We start from the raw sequence: 20,124 nt of genomic DNA, 5'->3' as shown, positions 1-20,124 counted from the left end.
GAAGGATATGCATGTTCTTGGATCAGGGACTTAATGTCAGAATGGCAACACTCCCTGAAAAGATCTGCATGTTCAACGCCACCCCTTTCAAATTCCAGCTGGCTTGCTTGCAGAAATTGACAAGCTGATCCTAAAATTCGTATGGAAATGCAGGGCCCAGAATAGCCAAAACAATCTTGAAAGAGAACAAAGTTGGAGGATTCACACTTCCCGATGTCAAATCCTGCTACAAAGCCACATATGCAAGACAGAGCAGTACAGGTAGAAGGACACAGAGGGCACACACACACAACAGAAGTGGGAGCCCAGAAGTAAATCCTTACATTTAAGGTCAGAAAGTACAGCATGGAAGTTAATGGTTGGTAGATGTTGCGGGAGGGGAGAATGAGGCACGTCCGCTAAAGGGCACGGGTTTCTGGAGCGATGGAAATGGTCTGGAATTAGCAGTGATGTCTGCAGAACTCTCACACCGCAAACCAGTGGCTTAACCACTTTAAAAGGGTAAAGTGTTTGTGAATTATATATCAATAAACCTACAAAAAAAATCCCCTTTTCCGTCAAAGTACGGAGTTAAGATGAGGTATGTGAGACTCAGCACACTCCACCTTCCAAGCCGCCGACTTACCCTGAATGGTGTAAATAAAACCGCCGGCCACTCCCTCCACGCCTTCCATGAACTCGTGGGGCAAGGCGCCCTCCCCGGCCTGAAAACAAGGGAAGTGCTCAATGCTTCATTACTACAAGTACACTTCTTCTATTTAAAACTGATGTGGCAAAATTTATAATGTGACTCCACAGCAGATAAATCCATTTAAGCCCTTCACGAGATCAGGTTGACTTCAGTGTTCTATGTTTGTTATCTGATTGTTATCTTGATTACAATAGTAAAGATCAGGTGCACAGGACAGTCCATAGGGCTCAGAATTCCAAATGACATAGAATCACAGTCTTGAACTTGCTACCATAATAGCACAAAACCCAATTTTATTTTACATCCCAAACCTGCCACTTAAAAAAAAAAAAATGACCACCTTTGATTTCTTTGAGACTGAAAACTGCCATGAATTCAAATACACCTAGGCAGATTTTTTCCAGTTTGTTCTACGGGCAGAGAAAGCCCCTTGAATGAACTGTGCAGATGGAGCCTTGCTGCTCACTGATGCTCTCACAGCCACCCAGGCCAAACACAGGCCTCTCGGCCTCCGAGGACTGGAGGAGATTTTATGATTAGAGATTTACAAGTTCCCCAGTGTGGTGTTTCCCTGCTGCGTGCTTCACGCCCGCGAGGCATCCCTGGCAGAGTGGGGCTGGGCCGGACCGCACGGGGTGTGTGTGTGTGGGGTGTGTGTGTGTGTGTGTGTGTGTGCGCACGTGCATGGCACTGCTCCCACACACTCCCCTACCAGCATGGCTGCAGTCTGGCCCGTCCCCTCAGCAGAGGTATACTGCGCAGAGCAATGAGGAAGCTACCGAAGGTGGAGCTAACGTTTCCAGCTTTGCAGAGGCAGGAAAGGTGGCACACTCTGTTTTTTCATTGTGTACCCTACATTGTTTTGGCTTGTTTAGAACTTGATGGTAATTTTCATTAGTTTCTATCTAAAAGGTTACAGCTGGACTTTTATTTTATTTTATTTTATTTATTTGACAGACAGAGATCACAAGTAGGCAGAGAGGCTGGCAGAGAGAGAGGGGAGGAAGCAGGCTCCCTGCTGAACAGAAAGCCTGATGCGGGGCTCAATCCCAGGAGCCTGGGATCATGACCTGAGCTGAAGACAGAGGCTTTAACCCACTGAGCCACCTAGGCACCCCACACAGCTGGACTTTTAACAGTTTCTGACATTCTCACTTGCTGGCAAGGGAGCAAGACTTGGGGAAACTTTCAGTTTCACTCATTTATGGTGGAAACCTGTATTTGTACATGGGGGTTTCCTAGAAGGGGCTACTAAATTACCGGACTATTTTTTAAGGTTAGCGGAGTGTGTAAGCAGTCTTTTGCCGTCTACAACTATACTTACCCCCAAAGTGGGTCATTTGAGTCTTTCCATTTGAACCTAGTCCTCAACTCAGAAGTCATCTGGTTTCCTTTTGTGCAATCAATAACTACAGAATTTCAGCACATTTTGGATATTTTTTAAAGTTTCATAAATAGAAAAGGAGGAGACATACTAAAGGCACTTGCCTTATAAAATCTTTAAAAAAAAAAAAAAAAAAGGGCGCCTGGGTGGCTCAGTGGGTTAAGCCGCTGCCTTCGGCTCAGGTCATGATCTCAGGGTCCTGGGATCGAGTCCCGCGTCGGGCTCTCTGCTCAGCGGGGAGCCTGCTTCCTTCTCTCTCTCTCTCTGCCTGCCTCTCAGTGTACTTGTAATTTCTCTCTGTCAAATAAATAAATAAAATCTTTAAAAAAAAAAAAAAAAAAAAATAAAGGCACTTGCCTTGGAAATAAGGAAATAAAAGAATAAAACTATAATTAAATTTCATAAGATGTTTTATGCTAAATAAAGGACTGTTGGTAACAAAGGATGAGATCCTAAATGACCCACAAGGCTAAGTTTGTAATTATATATGAATCTGTGATCTAATGACTTTCCTCACTGGAGTTTAAGTTCCACTGTGGGCCAGGAGTGGTTTTCTAAATGAGTAACAGCATATCACCTAATGTTTATTTCAAATTTGGGAATTAATTCATGTGAATATTAATAGTTAATGAAAACAGACTAAGCCCGTGAGCTGAGATGGTGAACACTCTCCTAATCATTATACCAGAGCATCGAAGAGAGTGAGACTGTGTTTGCGACACCACCACATATCCAACTTGTATTATTTCAAGCTTATCGTGTGAAGTCTGCCTACACCTTATCGTCCACACTTACTTGGAAATATTTACCTATCAAACTTTCAAATCTGAAGCAAATCTGAATACATGAAAAATACGAGGCAGAAATCCCAGCAATATAAATGACACCAAAAGCTCCGCTGTATTTGCCAGCACTGCTGTCTGTACTGCTGTCACGAACACCCTGCTAGGAAGGTGAGGGCGTGAGGATTCAGAACACTACCGAGCAAGCGTCCTTCGAGAATGTTAGCTTAGGAGTTATTGAGAAATGGGTGCCAGGGTGGCTCAGTGGGTTAAGCCTCCACCTTTGGCTCAGGTCATGATCTCAGGGCCCTGGAATCGAGCCCCACGTCGGGCTCTCTGCTCAGCAGGGAGCCTGCTTCCTCCTCTCTCTCTCCACCTGCCTCTCTGCCTACTTGTGATCTCTGTCTGTCAAGTAAATAAATAAAATCTTAAAAAAAAAAAAAGAAACATATAAAAAATTATTGGGAAATAAAATATCATGTTTTTAAAATTCGCCAATCTTAAGGCAAAAATGTGCATTTACTAATGCTGGGGTGAGAAAATCCAAGAACATGAGTTGTTCGTCTGTACTATGGTGACTCTGCATTTTCTGCCATACACGCGCAAAAGTACCCACGATTCACAGTTCCATATACGCTAAAGTCTAGACTATGCCAAACAGCCTTAGGAGAAAGGATGACTTACTGTAATGACTCGGAGAACGCCGCCGCCATCATTCACAGTCACTTTGTGGAGATTTCTTGACACGAGGCCTTGGAGGTCTTGGCTCTCCCACACGATGGTACCTTCAAAGCTCTTTTTGTGGAAAGATAAAGTGAGTCGATTTCTTTATTGTTGTTATTTAGGTTTTAAGTATGTTTTCAAGGAAAAATAATTTTTCCCCTAAAACCTATTGGTTACAATTTTTATATCCCTACTCTAACACACAGCACCGTTAACATGTTGGTGTATATGCTCGAGTCATTTTTCTCATGCGTATCTGAAAGATACAAGTACAAAGGGTACAGAGACAATTTTGCTGCTGTTTGCATGTCCCTCATGCCGAAGAGTTTCCTGTTGTTACAGCTCAGACAACCGTTCTTAGCCATGCACACACAACTGACGTGCATCGAGTCACGATCCCGAGTCACACAGACATGTCCCCATGGCAGATCTGGGCTCTACCAACTATCTAGTGAAGGATGTTTTGGTGTGAATGTTTATTTTGTTTCAAAATACATTTTCAGAGTTGAAATTATGGGGGCAAGAAAGAAATAGAGATATTTTATACAGATTTTGGGACACAATGTCAAACTTTTTTCAAAAAGGAAATTACCTAATTTCCCAATTTACAAAAATACTACCTGCACTGTATTCTTCCAAGTATGGGATATTAATGAAAGCAAAGACATTTACGTCAATTTAGTAGATTAAAAGATGATTCGTCATTAACTTCGTTTCTTTTGATTTCTAATGTTTATAAAATACACAGTCTCTACTGGGAGTTACTGATCCATGCCTCTTTGCAATTTAGCTACTGAGTTTTGTATTTTTCTTATTAATCTCTGTTATCTTGTAATAAATAATTGTTTCTATAATACATGCTAAAATATTTTTTTCAGAACTGTTTGCCACTTTTTATTTTTTTACTTAAAAGGTCCATAAGTTTTATCTTGTCAAATCTGTCAAGCTTTCTGTTTGAGATAATTATTAAATTCTGGGTTTAGAAAGTTATACTCTCTGTCCCAAGGTTTGACACATTTAAATTCTAATGTCTTCTAACTTTTCCAGGAGGGTTCAGCTGCTCCTTTGTACTGCTCAGGCCATCCCCACTGTCAGCCCCTCTGGCTTGCTCCAGAGATCCAATGGAAGGCAGCTGGCATCTATTTTTTCCCTACCACATCAGCCTGTCTTCTTTTCCTAATACCCCACTTATCAGTCTGATACTTCCTGTTTATTTTACTACTGTCGAACTAACATTTCCCACTAGAACACAAGCACCATGAGAGCAGGGATCTCATATGTCTTATTGACCACCATATTCCTGGCACCTAGAATGGCCTGACATGCATAACAGGCACTTGAAAAATATTTACTTCACAAACAATGTTAATTGTTAATTGGAATGATTTTTGGTCTAGAACACCAGACAAAAGATACAGCTTTAATTATCTTCTATTTTTTTTTCACATATTAAAATTAAGAGATAAAGTGCTGTAAGGTCTCACTTAGCCAGCATTAGGAAGGGCACTATATAAAACTGAACTTTCCAATAAGTGAGGCCAGTGGTTTGAAAGGTTAGGCCTTTCAAGCAAGGCCAGTGGTTTGAAAGCTTTTTGTAAAGCATTATAACTCCTCTATGAAACAGAAACACTAGGAGTCGGATTCCTTGGGCAGTCTGTCACTCTATAGTCTGCACTGTTGGGGAGACTCCTGATGTGCTTTGAGGAGCCCCAGGGTTCCAGAGAGCAGGCCTCTTGGACACACTGTGGGGGGTCACCGCCTGAACTTGAGCACAGAGCAAGCGATGTCCACCTCACGGGTTTGGGCCGGGGGTTAATGATGACACACGTGTGGCGTGCAGGGTCTCGGCTCAGCGCAACGGAGCTTTAAGACCACTAGAAGGAAAGCAAAAAGTGAAGGGCCCCTTTAAAAGATCTCGTTGTCTTATCTTGGAAATGGGCACAGATTATTACTCTACTCTCCCTGGAAAGCCTTAACTCTCCAGTTGAACCTTGAGTCCCTAAAAACAGCATCCTTACAGACACATGCACAGAGGGAAACAAGTCTAGGGAGAAATACAGCAAGTATCCTGGGAAACATGTGGATAATGTCACATTCTTCTAACCTTCTTATATGTAGTCAAGTTTTCAACAGTGGATCTGTATTCCTTTCCTATATTTTCACACTTTTATGATCAAAAAAATTTTTTAAACATATGTATACAAGGAAATAAATTTGGGGTCAATCTTCCAGACACGAGGCATTTGTTATCTAAACTTTTGAGTGTCTACGACGCAGCAGTCTACAGGCTACTGGAACACTTACAGGAGTGAAACAGCTCCTATCTTCAGATCCTCATAATATGCCCTGCTGGGGTCAGTGACAGAGGAAAGTCACTCTGCCTGAGATCCGCCAGGACTCCAGATGAGAGAGCCCAGGGCAGAGTCTGGCAGGCATCTGAGTCAGCAAAGGGAGAGGCGGATGAGCACTCCTCAAAAGGCAGGCGTGAGAGCACTGCAAGCCCAGGAAAGTGTGGAGAGTTTAGTGCCGCTGAAGCCCCAGGCTGAGGAAAGGAGATGTGCAAGGCGGCTCTGTCAGCACTGCCTGCGGGAACAGAGTCTGTCCTTCATCCCCAACCCGCAGGACATTTGTTTGCAAGCACAGAAGTGATGCAATCCTAGCCCCCATTTTAAACGGTCGCTCAAAGAGCAGAATAGCATCAGGCAGGCGGGTAAGGAGACTGGTAACTGGACTATTATGGAGGTCCAGGTGAGGAGTCAGCACTAACCTAGAAATTGACTGCCTTCTGAGAAGCTGAAGGAGACACATATATATGGAAAGATATTCAAGCTCGCAGATTGGAATATTAATATTATTAATATGTCTATACTACTCAAAGCAATCTAGAGATTCGAGGTAATCTCTACCAAATTCCAATGGGGTTTTCATAGAAATACAGCAAGTGCTACTAAAATCTGCACAGAACCACAGAAGACCCCAAACAGCCAAAGAAACCTGAAGAACAACAAAGCTGGAGGCATCCTGCTTCCTGATTTCAAACTATATTACAAAGCTACTGAGAACAAAACAGCACGCTATTGGCATAAAAACTGGAACATTGAACAATAGAACAGAAGGGCGAGCCCAGCACCAAGCCCATGCATAAATGATCAATTCACTTACCACTGAGGAGGCAAGAAAATACATGGGAAAGACAGACACTGCAACAAATGGTGTTGGGAAAACCAGACAGCCAAGTGCAAGGAAAGAACCTGGACCACTACGCTATGCCATACACAAATAATTACCTCAGAATGGATTTAAGACCCGAACAGAAGACCTCACATCATAAGATTCCTAGAATAAAACCTAGGTGGTAAGTTCCCTGACACTGGTCTTGGCAATGATTTTTTTGGATTTGAAACCAAAAGCAAAAGAAACAAAAGCAAAAATAAACAAAGAGGACTACATCAAACCAAAAAGCTGCTGCATAGCACAGAAGACCATCAGCAAAATGAAAAGGCAACCTATGAATGGAAGAAAATATTTGCAAACGATATACCTGACGAGGAATTACTACCCAGACATATAAAGAATTCCCACAACTCAACAGCAAAAACCAAATGCGCAGAGGATCTGAAAAGAATGTCTTCAAAGACAACACAATGCACAGATGGCCAACAGGTACAAGAAAAGATGCTTTCATCATCAGGGAAATGCAAATCAAAACCACAATGAGAGACCACCTCACGCCTGTCAGAATGGTGACTAAGATGCGGAGAAAAGGGAACCCTTGTGTGCTGCTGGTGGGAATGTAAACCGTTGCAGACACTGTGGAAATAGTATGGAGGGTCCTCAAAAACTGAGAACTAGAACTACCATATGATCCAGCAATTCTATTTCTGGGTATTTATCCAAAGGGAATGAAAACACACACTTGAAAAGACACCTGTGCCCCCTTGTTCACTGCAGCATGTTTACAAAAGCCATGATGTGGACACAACCCGAATGCCCACAGATGGATGGATGGATGAAGATGTGATACAAACACATACATGCGCGTGTGCACATGCACGCACACACACAGGAATATTATACAGCCATAAAAGGAAGGAAACCTTGCCATTTCCAACATGGATGGATCTTGAGGTCGTTATGCTAAGTGAAATCAGTCAGAGAAAGACAAACACAGTATGACTTCACTTATATGTGGAATCCAACATGTTTCTAAAAACCAAAAACTGAAACACTGAACTCTTACATACCGAGTATCAGACAGGTGGTTGCCAGAAGGGGGTGAAAAGGTGCAAATTTCCAGCTGTAAAATAGTAGGTCCTGGAGATGTAATGTACAGCATGATGAGCAGTTAATAATGTTGTATATCTGAAAACTGCTAAGTGAGGAGATCTTAAAAGTTCTCATAAGAAAAGAAATGTAACCGTGGTGGTGGATGTTAACTAGACTCGGTGTGATCATACCGCAATAACCAATCATTATGCTGTACACCTGAAATGAGTATGTTATGTGTCAATTATATCTCCATAAAAAAAGGAAAAAAAGACTGCCTTCTGAGTTGAATAATTAAATGCATAAAGGGAACAATGTCTCTGATAACTGAGAAGGCTCTGAGATTGAAGCTTAATTAGTAAACTCACTACCTCAAAACAACAGATCAAGTATATACCTATACAAAAGCTGGGCTGAGAAAGAAATCTGAGAGAGGAATCTGGGCAACGGAGCAATGTCTAGTGGGAGGGAGATGCAGGAATGGGAAGACACCGACCATTCCAGTCATATCGCGCCCGAGCGAGCCAGCTCTTGGAAACAAGCACATCCCACTCCTGTAAGCAAAGCCAAGGATCAAACCCAGTACTGCTCTGAGTTGGGTTTTTGGTGTCTGACATCTCAGTAAGGAGGTTCCCAGACAGGGGTCATGACTTTCAAATCTAATAAGCTAATACCTATTAAAGATGAATAAATAGGTACTCTGGTTTACAAACCGGTCTTCTGTGAATTTATTCAGTTTCATTCAGTGAGACTCTGGTCATCTCTATGCGAACTAACTGGAAGGTCAGTGCTAGAACCTGAAAGCTAAGTCCAAGACCCTTGGTAACGTGCAGCTGCTCTGGGTTAATCATGTGTCTTTCTTCTGGCAAAACAGCCTCCTGCCCTTGTATACATTCCTCTAAAACTTTAACAGTAATAAAATTTTTAAAAAAATTTATTTAAATTCTAGTTAGTTAACATACAGTGCAATATCGGTTTCAGAATTCAGTGATCCATCCCTTACATACAACACGCAGTGCCTGTCACAACTAGTGCCCCTCTTAATGCCCATCACCCACCTAGCCCAGCCCCCACCCACCTCCCTCTATCAACCCTCAGTTTGTTCTCTATTGTTATGAGTCTCCTATGGTTTGTTTCCCTCCTCCCCCACCATAGGTTCATCTGTTTTGTTTCTTAAATTCCACGTATGAGTGAAATCATATGGTATTTGTCGTTCTTTGACTTCTTTCACTCGGCATTACAATCTCTAGCTCCATACACATCACTGCAAATGGTAACATTTCGTTCTTTTTTTTTTTTTTTTTTTTTTTTAAAGATTTATTTATTTATTTGACAGAGATTACAAGTAGGCAGAGAGGCAGGCAGAGAGAGAGAGAGGAGGAAGCAGGCTCCCTGCTGAGCAGAGAGCCCGATGCGGGACTCGATCCCAGGACCCTGAGATCATGACCCGAGCCGAAGGCAGCGGCTTAACCCACTGAGCCACCCAGGCGCCCCCATTTCGTTCTTTTTGATGGTTGAACAATACTCCTGTGTGTGTGACATAATGCTGCTACAAATACTGGGATACAGGTGCCCCGTCGAATCTGTATTTTTGTACCTTTCGGTAAAGACCCAATAGTGTGATTGCTGGGTCATAGGGTAGCTCTATTTTCAACTTTCTGAGGAGCCGCCACACTGTTTTCCAGAGTGCCTGCACCAGCCTGTGTTCCCACCAACAGTGTGGGAGGTCTCTCCTTTCTCTGCATCCTCACCAACACCTATTTTCTTGTGTTGTTAATTTTAGCCATTCTGACAGGTATTTTTTTTAAAATTTTTTTTTTTAATTTTTTTTAAAATTTATTTATCTAACAGCATGAATATGAGCGTGTGCAAGCAGGGGAAGGGGCCAAGGGAGATGGAGAGAGGCAGACTCCCCATTGAGCGCGGAGCCCAACATGGGGTTCGATCCCCAGGCTCCGAGATCATGACCTAAGCTGAAATCAAGAGCTGGTCACTTAACCGACTGAACCACCCAGGCGCCCCTCACCATGGTTCTGATTTGTGTTTTTCCTGCTGGTGAGTGATGTGGAACGTCTTTTCATCTGTCTGTTAGCCATCAGATGTCTTCTTTGGAAAAGTGTCTATTCATGTCTTCTGCCCATTTCTTTTCAAAATTTTATATACTTCAAAGAAAGAGAGCTTGAGCAGGGGAAGGGGCGGGAGGGAAGCAGACTCCCCACTGAGCAGGGAGCCTGACATGCGACCTGATGCCAGGACCATGACCTGAGCAGAAGGCAGACGTTTAATCAACGTTTAACCAACCGTTTAATCAACCAGACGTTTAACCAACATTTAACCACCCAGGCACTCCACCTATGGTCCACTTAACAGGATTATTTGGTTTTGGATACCAACCGTTTATCAGACATGTCATTTGCAAATATCTTCTCCTAGTCTGTGGACTGCCTTTTAGTTCTGTTGACTGTTTCCTTCACTGTGCAGAAGATTTTCATCTTGATGAAGTCCCAACAGTTCATTTCTGCTTCTGTTTCCCTTGCCTCTGGCAACATGTGTCATTATAAGTGTCCATGGCCAAGGTCAAAGAGGTTGCTGTTTGAATAGTGATAAAGTTTGGGAGAACTGGTACCAAATACATCCAGGCGGAAGAACTGATAGGATTTAGTGAGTGCCTGGATATGAGAGTTGAGGGTAAATCCCACGATTCTGGTTTGGGCGCCTGAGAAAAAGGAGATACCGCTATCCAAGACTGAAATACAGGGGAGATGAGGACGGACGGGATGATCTTAGCATCAGAAAGCCCCTGGGACACCCGTATGGAGAAGAAATTAGAATTTCTCTAATTCACATTAGAGAAATGTGAGCCGTAGCTGGATTCAAGAGCCATGACCGAACAGGCGGTAATGGATACAATTGCTGAGGAAGGAGTAAAACAACAGAAACCTGGGTATCAAATCCTAATGATTAAGAGGAAATTGAGAGGGGCGCCTGGCTGGCTCAGTCCGTGGAGCATACGACTCTTGATCCCAGGGTTGTGAGTTCGAGCCCCACGCTGGGTGTAGAGATCACTTAAAAATAAAATCTCTGAAGGAAAGAGGAAAGTGAGAGAGGAGATGATAAAGTACACTGGGAAGAAAGACTGGGCCAGATGTGGCTGGACCAAAAAGAAGGCAGATCATATAAGCTAAGAGAAAAATACAATCAACGAAGTGAAGGACACAAAGTGTCCCCTGGAGTTGGCAGTGGGATCACGGGCCTGTCGTTTCAGATGATCCATCCCAAAAGTAAAGGCTATCATGACCCAATAAAAATGCTTCACCTTGAAACTATGAATCTAGAAAGTACGAAGATAAGACAAGTCATTCTGTCCTGTCCGCTGAGCTGACCCTGCTGTTTCACGGTGGCTCCTGCTAGTGCCCGGCTGCAGTAACTTTGTGACTGGGATATGACACAGCATCAACACTGTGGACTATCCTGGGTAACTGTCCGAAAAACTCATCGGCCCGCAACACAGTCCTGGTGTCTTCCTTGCACTTCCACAAGCCAGCGGTGACCGGGGAAGGGAGGAGCTGAACCTAGCCTCCCTTTTCTGTACCTGCTCCTGCTCCGCAGCACAGCTGAAGCTCTGGTTCTCCCTTCTCTCACAGGCCCGCCTTCTACATTCGATACAAAGTCATCAGAAAGCTAGGGATCTCTTCAGAAGAGGAACAATTTGTTTGTGGCAATTCCCTGCTGAGACTGTAAAACCAAAACAGAAGCCAGGAAACAGCCCGGTGTGGGCTACAGAAAGAGCTCATAAATGATCTCACCAGTAAGCTTGCTCTCAGCAAGCCTTTTCACATGTTAATTCCCTTGTGCCATGTTTCTAACTTCCCATCCAAACCAACAGAGTAGCTTAAATCTATATACTACTTTAGCACTTAACATATTTTTTATGGATTGGGGAAATGACATCTAAGGAATGTCAACTGTCACCAACAGTGCAAGTACCCACATGGCCAACAGTGATGTCTCTAGTGGCTCAGGGGAACAAAAATAGTCTTTTTTTAAAAATCAAAATTAGTTTCAGGTTTCAACTGCAACAGTAAGGAAAATACAAAATTAGAGAAATAAATATTTTAAGAGATGCGCACAGCAGTCTCCATTTAAATCTGTGACTCCCACCAAGATTTATGCTTTGGTGAGTCACAAGATGAAAACACTACAAGAGCTTTGCTTACTTGACAAGCTGTACTGCTGACATGTTACTCCAGGGGGCCGGGAGGCACAGAGGGAGTAAGAAGATAGGCAAATCGTCTACTATTCTCTTGAAAAATGGCATAAATGATGTTTGTCTTCGTCATTCTTTGCTGATGACACGCAGGCAAATCATTCATCACTATCATTTTTTCTGTGCCAATAAACCCAATTAGGCTTGAGTCAGCAAAAATGAGCATCTATGTACAATTAAACATGGTTTCAACAAAAACAGAATTTTTCTGTAAAGGAAGGAATTTTTTAAAAAGTTGTTTTTATAAAGCTAATATGTATTTATTACAGAATATTCAGAAAATGCACAAAAAGGAGAAAACAAAAATCATCCATAATCCTACCTCCTCACCCCTGGGTATAGTCACTGTTAAATAATGGCACATTTTTAAAAGAAAAAAACATTACTCAATAGTAATGAAAAATAAAAAGTCAATTTAGCTTAAAGCTTCAAGTGAAATAAAGCTCACAAGGCTGTAGCCATGAAATATCTTAACCGAAATGGCCACTTACCGTCCCATCATTAGCATCTCCTACTACATACATAGTCCAGTCCTTGTCTCAACCCAGTTATTTTGAAAAACTTCAAATCTACAGAAAAGCTAAAATTAACCCCAGATCACCTAGACTCACCAGCTGTTAACATTTGGCCATATCTGCTTTTCCTGTCTGTATAAATGTCCTTTTCTGTTCTTGTTGGTTGTTAACACTTGAGTACTCTAACATGTATTTCCTAAGAATAAGGACATTCTAAGGGAAAGTAATAATTTTTGTGGATTAGCCAAACTGTTTTTGTTTTTTTTAAAAAGATTTTATTTATTTATCAGAGAGAGAGAAGGGGAGAGAGCGAGCACAGGCAGACAGAATGGCAGGCAGAGGCAGAGGGAGAAGCAGGCTCCCCCCTGAGCAAGGAGCCCGATGTGGGACTCGATCCCAGGACGCTGCGATCATGACCTGAGCCGAAGGCAGCTGCTTAACCAACTGAGCCACCCAGGCATCCCAGCTAAACTGTTTTTTAAAAAAGATTTTATTTATTCATTTTGAGAGAGAGGAGAGAGCACGAGTGGGGAGAGGGACAGAAAGAGCGACAGAGAAAGAGAGGACGAGGGAGGAGGAGGGCCAGAGGGAGAAGCAGGCTGGCAGAGTCCCCATTGAGCAGGGAGATGGACATGAGGCTTGATCCTAGGATCCTGGGATCATGAACCGAGCCGAATGCAAAATTTGTACCTCTAGGGGCACTTGGATGGCTTAGTTGCTTAAGCCTCTGCCTTTGGCTCAGGTCATGATCCCAGGGTCCTGGGATTGAGCCCCTGCATTGGGAGTCCCTGCTCAGTGGGGAGCCTGCTTCTCTCTCTCCCTCTGGCTGCCACTCTGCCTGTTTGCGCTCTTGTGCATAAAATCTTTTTAAAAAATCTGTAATTTGATCTAGAAGACTGACCAAGACAATGAGGCAGACTCTGTAATGCTGTGGTTAGACTGAGGTATTAAAGCTGATTTTCTTCTTCTTCGCCCCACACCATGACTCCTTCCTCTGAAAGTTTCTCAACGTCGCCATCATGAGCCAGATAATTCTTTGTTGTGGGGGCTTGTGTGTGTGTTGTAGGATGTCCAGCAGCACTGTTGGCCTCTAGATGCCAGAAGCACTGCACACCCAGCTGTAATCCTGATCGAGTCCCTGGGCATTGCTAAGTGCCCCTGGCGGGAGAGACTCTGCTCTTGAACAACGGGTCCCAGAAGTCCCGGTGAGTGGCAGCACGAACGAGGACAGTGTGCATTTATCTCCTGAACGCTTACTATGTGGCGGCATGTTCTGGCATTCTGCAGGTCTGAAGATCATTTAGTTCCTGGAATGAGCCTCTCAACCGGCTGGCGTAGCCCCATCTTACGGATGAGGGATGGATGCAGTGAGGCTGAACGGCCTGCACAAGCCACACCGACCCTGGGCTGCCTGGACCCGCTGGTACTGCACCCACGGCTGCCTGCTCGGACACCTGCTCCCAAACATGCCCTCACGTACTTACTCCCTGGTACGTCATTTTTCTCTTTCCTACTCATGCCAACCCCGAAGCCTTTTTTGGGCAAATCCACTCTACACCAGCCTTCAGACCACTCCAAGACCACCTGACACAACACCAGCGTCCCGGGCTCCTCGGAGTAGCAGGACTGTCCCTCTGGGAAGGGTTCTAGCAACCACAGAAAACCTGGGGCACTGCCCACGCTCATTCTGAGCAGAAAGCTCACTGAGGACTTGCTTCCCACCTCGGGGAGCTTGTGTACTAGTTAATCTGAGACAACCTCAGGGAGTTTGTGTACTAGTTAATTCGGGACAACCTCAGGGGGCTTCGTACTAGTTAAACCGGGACAACGGCTCCCATCGTGCCTGGCATGAGGTCAGCTAAGTACTGGCTGGGGGCCAGCTCCTCTCCAGGACGGCAGCTGCTCTCAGGGCAGGGATCTCTCACTGTGTCCTCACAGAGCCCCAGTGCTTGGCACACACTAATTTCTCAAACATTTTCTGGCTTCCTTCAAAACCTGAGATCCAACACTGAGGGAACACGACTTAGCTAAACTACTGCTCTTGGTTAAAAGTAAAAATACTTTTGCTGGGGACATACTCTGCCCCCTCCCCCGCTCATGTGTTTGCCTGTGTTCTCTCTCTCTCTCTCTCTCAAATAAATAAATAAATAAATATGATCTTTAAAAAAATAAATGTTTTTTGAGCAGAAGTCCATGTACAGGTGAAATGAAGGAGATGCCGTTCGCATCTACAGAGCTGACATACATAGTTTCAACTACTTGTACTGAACGCCAAAGACCCACAGCACATGATGAGACGCGTTGTGTAAGGCAAACAGAACCCATGACACCCGTGGCAGGAAAATGTTTCTCGTTTTATCGGTAGAGCTGGTCTCAGGTCTGGTTTCCATGTTTTAGCTCAGCTTTGACGTTGCAGGACAAACTCCACAGGTGATCTATGGTGGCTCCCAGAGATGCTTGGGAAACTGACCCCTATGTGGTTCCAAAGCCTGAGGAATGTACTCAGACTAGACTAGACCGGCCTGGAGAGGCCGAGCTGCATGGCTGAGTAATCCTTTTTCGCCCACCACTCGATGCTCAGAAACCACCCTACGGCTTAACCACAGGCTGATGTGGCCACCTGGCAGGTAGGGGAGAGGATCTCTAGGACCCATTTACTCAAGACTGGACCTAGAAGGACCTAGAACAGGACAGCTGTATTTTCTGACATGTTCCACAACCTTGAGAAGTTTTATTTGTCTTGGAAATGTGGCCCGTCTCTGCAATTATCCCACCTGCACCAACTACCTGGGCCCTCTAGATAAGTAAATGGCCGAGTTACTCAAACTCCAGTAACTCGAGTTACTCGACTTCCATAAGTCTGTACTTATAACCATTCTTCGTCACTAGAACCGTCATGTGGTTCTCAGTCCACTGAGTGAGCCGGGCAGTGCCTGTCCAAAGGGGCGCTGTGGGGACAGCTGAGATGTCCCGGAGCCGAGGGAAGGGACGGTACCGGGTGCTACGCTTTGTCATCTGGGCACAGAGCCGGTGGCCTCACCCAGCGCCCTAAAGGGCTGCGCCGGCACAACGAAGTGTCAACCGGCGGCCTCGAGAGCACAGTGCCAGGCCTGTGGTGGCCGTGCGGCCCCGCGGCCCTGCCCCTCCACCCCGTACCTCGGGTAGGATGAACTGCTCCACGGGCTTGTACCACAACCTGTTCACCTGCACACCGCAGCTCGGGGGGCTGAAACGGGCCACGAAGAGAGCCTCCTGCAAACGGGGGTGGAAGGTCAAAAAGTAAGATTTTGTGTTAGACACTGTGTATGCGGCAAGTTTTCCAGTATTTTCTGTCTTGGGCAGCTTAATCCTCGATGGCCCCAACCGGGGTTATTATGCATCTCCTGATGCTGAGACACCATCGTGTTTTCCAGCACAGTCACAGTTATTATGTAGCTATTTAAGGTAACAAAATCTGTCCTAAAGTTCTAAAACATGAAATAAAATCCACATAACCTTAAAAAAAAAGCCCACCTTGAAATGAGGAGCATTAGGGGAAGCATGAGGTGTTAAGTCAAGACGAATTATTAGGCTTAATCCCAAAGGTTAAGAAGAAACTGAAAGATCACATCTTTCTACACAGAACAAAGGTACTGCAGGAGCCCCCCTACCCCCATTCAGAAAGAACCTTTACAAGAAAAAAATGGCACAGACACAAAAAAGGAACATAAAAGAAGGCTGATTCCCACTGTGTCTCTAGGTACTCCTCGTTAACGGCACTTGGTTCTAAGGCGCTTTGCACAGTGTTTTTTACAATCTGTGGCAACCCCGCAGTGAACGAGTCCAGAGACGCCATTCTTCTGACAGCATTTGTTCACTTTGTGTCTCTGTGTCACATTTTGGTCATTCTTGTGTATTTCACATTTTTCCATTATTACTGTGTTTGCGCTTTGGTGATCTGTGATACTGCTTTAATTGTGGGGGAGCCACGAACTGCTCCCAAATAAGATGGCAAACTTACCTGATAAACCCACTGACTTGCAACTTTCCTCACCCCGCTCCCTCTCCTTGGGCCTCCCCTATTCCCTGAGACACAATATTGAAATTCAGCCATTTAATACCTCTACAATAAGTGTTCAAGTGAAAGGAAGAGGTGCCTGTCTCTCACTCTAAATCAGAAGCTAGTGTGGTCCACAATAGTCAAACGATGGGAAGAGCCCAGATGTCCACTGACAGATGAATGGAGAAAGAAGATGTGGGGGATATATACAATGGAATATTATGCAGCCATCAAAAATGAAATCTTGCTGGGGCACCTGGGTGGCTCAGTTGGTTAAAACCTCTGCCTTCGGCTCAGGTCATGATCTCAGGGTCCTGGGATTGAGTCCCACATCAGGCTCTCTGCTCAGCAGGGAGCCTGCTTCCTCCTTTCTCTGTGCCTGCCTCTGTCTACCTGTGACCTCTGTCAAATAAATAAATAAAAATCTTAAAAAAAAAAATGAAATCTTGCCATTTGCAATGACATGGATGGAATGAGAGGGTAGTATACCAAGCAAAATAAGTCAATCAGAGAAAGACAATTATCAAATGATCTCACTGACATGAGGAATTTGAGAAACAAGGCAAAGGCTCATAGGGGAAAACAGGGAAAAAATAAAACAACATGAAACCAGAGAGGGAGACAAACCATAAGAGACTCTTAATCTTAGGAGACAAACTGAGGACTGCTGGAGGGAAGGAGGTGGGAGGTTGGGGTAACAGGGTGATGGACATTGGGGAGGGTATATGTTGTAATGAGCACTGGGTATATGTAAGATTGATGAGTCACAGGCCTGTATCCCTGAAACAAAAAATACATTATATCCTAATTAATTAAATTTAAATTTCAAAAAAACTTAAAGGATGTAAACCTAAGAGTTAAATAAATTATAATACAAGCCAAGTTAACACACACACACACACACACACACACACACATACACACACAAAGCTAGTGTGATAAAGCTTAATGAAGAAGGCAAGTTGAAAGCAGAGATAGGGGGCGCCTGGGTGGCTCAGTGGGTTGGGCCTCTGCCTTCGGCTCGGGTCATGGTCCCGGGGTCCTGGGATCGAGCCCCGCATCTGGCTCTCTGCTCAGCGGGGAGCCTGCTTCCTCCTCTCTCTCTGCCTGCCTCTCTGCCTACTTGTGGTCTCTGTCTGTCAAATGAATAAATAAAATCTTTAAAAAAAAAAAAAAAAAAAAAAAAAAAAGAAAGCAGAGATAGGCTGAAAGCTGGGCCTCTCGTTCTTCTTTGCGAACACAAAGGAAAAGTTCCTGAGGGAAACTCTAAGGGCCTCTCCAGGGAACATGTGAAGTGGAACACCCTTCTTGCTGATACAGAGTCGTCATCTGGACAGAGGGCAAAACCAGCCATACCGTCGCCTTAAGTCAAAGCCCAATCCAGAGGAAGGCTCTGACTTCAATTCCATGAAGGCTGAGAGAGGCGAGGAAGCTGCGGGAGAAGAGCCGGAAGCCAGCAGAGGTGGGTGCAAAGGCGTAAGGATGGAAAATGTCTCCATAACCTCAAAGTGCCAGGTGAGGCCGAAGGTGCTGATGGAGAAGCCACAGCAAGTTCTCCAGGAGACGAAGCAGAGATCATTCAGGAAGGTGGCTATACTGACAGACAGATTATCAGTGTGTAGACAAAGCAGCCTTCTGCCAGAAGGAGACCGACTTGCAACTTTCCTAGCTAGAGAGAAGTCAACGCCTGGCTTCGAAGCCTCAAAGGACAGGCCGACTCTCTTGCTGGGGCTCATGCAGCTGGTGACTTGAGGGTGCGCGCTCATCTGCCGTTCTGCAAATCCCAGGACCCCTAAGAATTATGCTAAATCCACTCTGCTTGTGCCCTATGAATGCAACTACAAACCCTTGGTGACAGTGCATCCGTTTATGCGTGGTTTCTGGATATTTTAAACCCACTGCTGAGACCACTGTCAGAAAGAAAATATTCCTTTCAAAACATGACTACTCAGTGACAATGTACCTGATCACCCAGGAGCCCTGACAGAGACATACGAGATGAGTGTTGCTTCCACGCCTGCTAACACCGCATCCGTTCCGCAGCCCATGGATCAAGGAGTCATTTCGACCTTCAAGTCTTTTTATTTAAGGAATACCTTTTGTAAGACTGCCACAGACTCCTCGGATGGATCTGGGCAAAGTAAACCCAAAGTGTCCTGAAAGGATTCACCATTGTAGGTGCCATAGACAACATTCATGAGTCCCGGGAAGAGGCCCAATACCGACATGAACAGAACCTGGAAGGAGCCGATTCCAGACCTCATGGAGAACTCTGACAGGCTCAAGTCACTGCAGATGTGGTGGAAATAGCAAGAAAACTAGAATTAGAAGTGAAACCCGAGGATGTGGCCGTATGGCCGTGATCTCATGATGAAACTTTCATGGAAAAGAACTGGCTTCTTGTGGGTGAGCAACCAAAGTGGTTTCCTGGGATGGAAGCGACTCTGGGTGAAGACTCCATGAAACCACTGGAATAACAAAGGATTTAGGATGCGGCACGAACATAGCTGATACAGCAGCTGCAGGGTTTACGAAGTGGACCCCAATTCTGAAAGAAGTTCTAATTCGGAGAGAATGCTATTGAGCAGCATCATGTGCTACAGAGAAATCATTTGTGAAAGGAAGAGTCAGCCAGTGAGGCAACCTTCACGCTGTCTTATTTTAAGAAATGGCCCTGGCCACCCCAGCCTTCAGCAGCTGCTACCATGGTCAGTCGGCACCCACGGACATCAAAGTAAGACCCTCCACCAGCAAAAAAATCACGACATGTTAAAGGTCAGATGATGGTGAGCATTTTTTAGGAATAAAGTATTTTTATTTTTATTTTTATTTTTTTTTTTTTTAAAGATTTTATTTATTTATTTGACAGAGAGAAATCACAAGTAGGCAGAGAGGCAGGCAGAGAGAGAGAGGAGGAAGCAGGCTCCCTGCCGAGCAGAGAGCCCGATGCGGGACTCGATCCCAGGACCCTGAGATCATGACCCGAGCCGAAGGCAGCGGCTCAACCACTGAGCCACCCAGGCGCCCCTAAAGTATTTTTATTTTTTAAAAAGATTTTATTTATTTACTTGAGAGAGAGACACACAGAGATAGCAAGAGAGAGCACAAGCAGGGAGGAGAGGGAGAAGCAGGCTCCCTGCTCAGATGCGGGCGTGATCTCAGGACCCTGGGATCATGACCTGAGCTGAAGGCAGATGCTTAACAACTGAGCGACCCAGTGCCCCAATAAAGTATTATTATTTTTCAGATTTTATTGTTTATTTATTTGAAAGAGTGAGAATGAGAGAGAAAAAGAGACAAGGGGGGGAGGGTCAGGGGGAAAAGGAGACTCCCTGCTGAGCAGGGAGCCCAGTGTGGGATTAGATCCTGGGACTTTAGGATCATGACCTGAGCCGAAGGCAGTCGCTTAACCAACTGAGCCACCCAGGGCCCCCCAATAAAGTATTTTTAAATTAAG

General features: G+C 44.7%; 1 protein-coding gene across 2 annotated transcripts in view; it reads right to left on the bottom strand.

Annotated features, from left to right (window-relative positions):
* B3GALNT2 (beta-1,3-N-acetylgalactosaminyltransferase 2) overlaps positions 1-20,124 on the bottom strand; it is a 61,731-nt gene that overhangs the window by 12,024 nt on the left and 29,583 nt on the right. The window contains exons 5-7 of one of the 2 annotated variants that reach the window (XM_059170404.1): positions 15,785-15,880; positions 3,542-3,652; positions 626-704 (exon numbers count right to left, since the gene is read on the bottom strand). In XM_059170404.1, coding sequence (XP_059026387.1) covers positions 626-704; positions 3,542-3,652; positions 15,785-15,880 — 286 coding nt within the window. The remainder of the gene's footprint in view (positions 1-625; positions 705-3,541; positions 3,653-15,784; positions 15,881-20,124) is intronic. The other variant, XM_059170405.1, reaches the window with a different exon arrangement.

Source organism: Mustela lutreola, chromosome 4, assembly GCF_030435805.1.
Source record: "Mustela lutreola isolate mMusLut2 chromosome 4, mMusLut2.pri, whole genome shotgun sequence".
In the NCBI taxonomy this organism is placed as follows: Eukaryota; Metazoa; Chordata; class Mammalia; order Carnivora; family Mustelidae; genus Mustela; species Mustela lutreola.
This window is presented reverse-complemented; position numbering and strand designations above follow the sequence as displayed.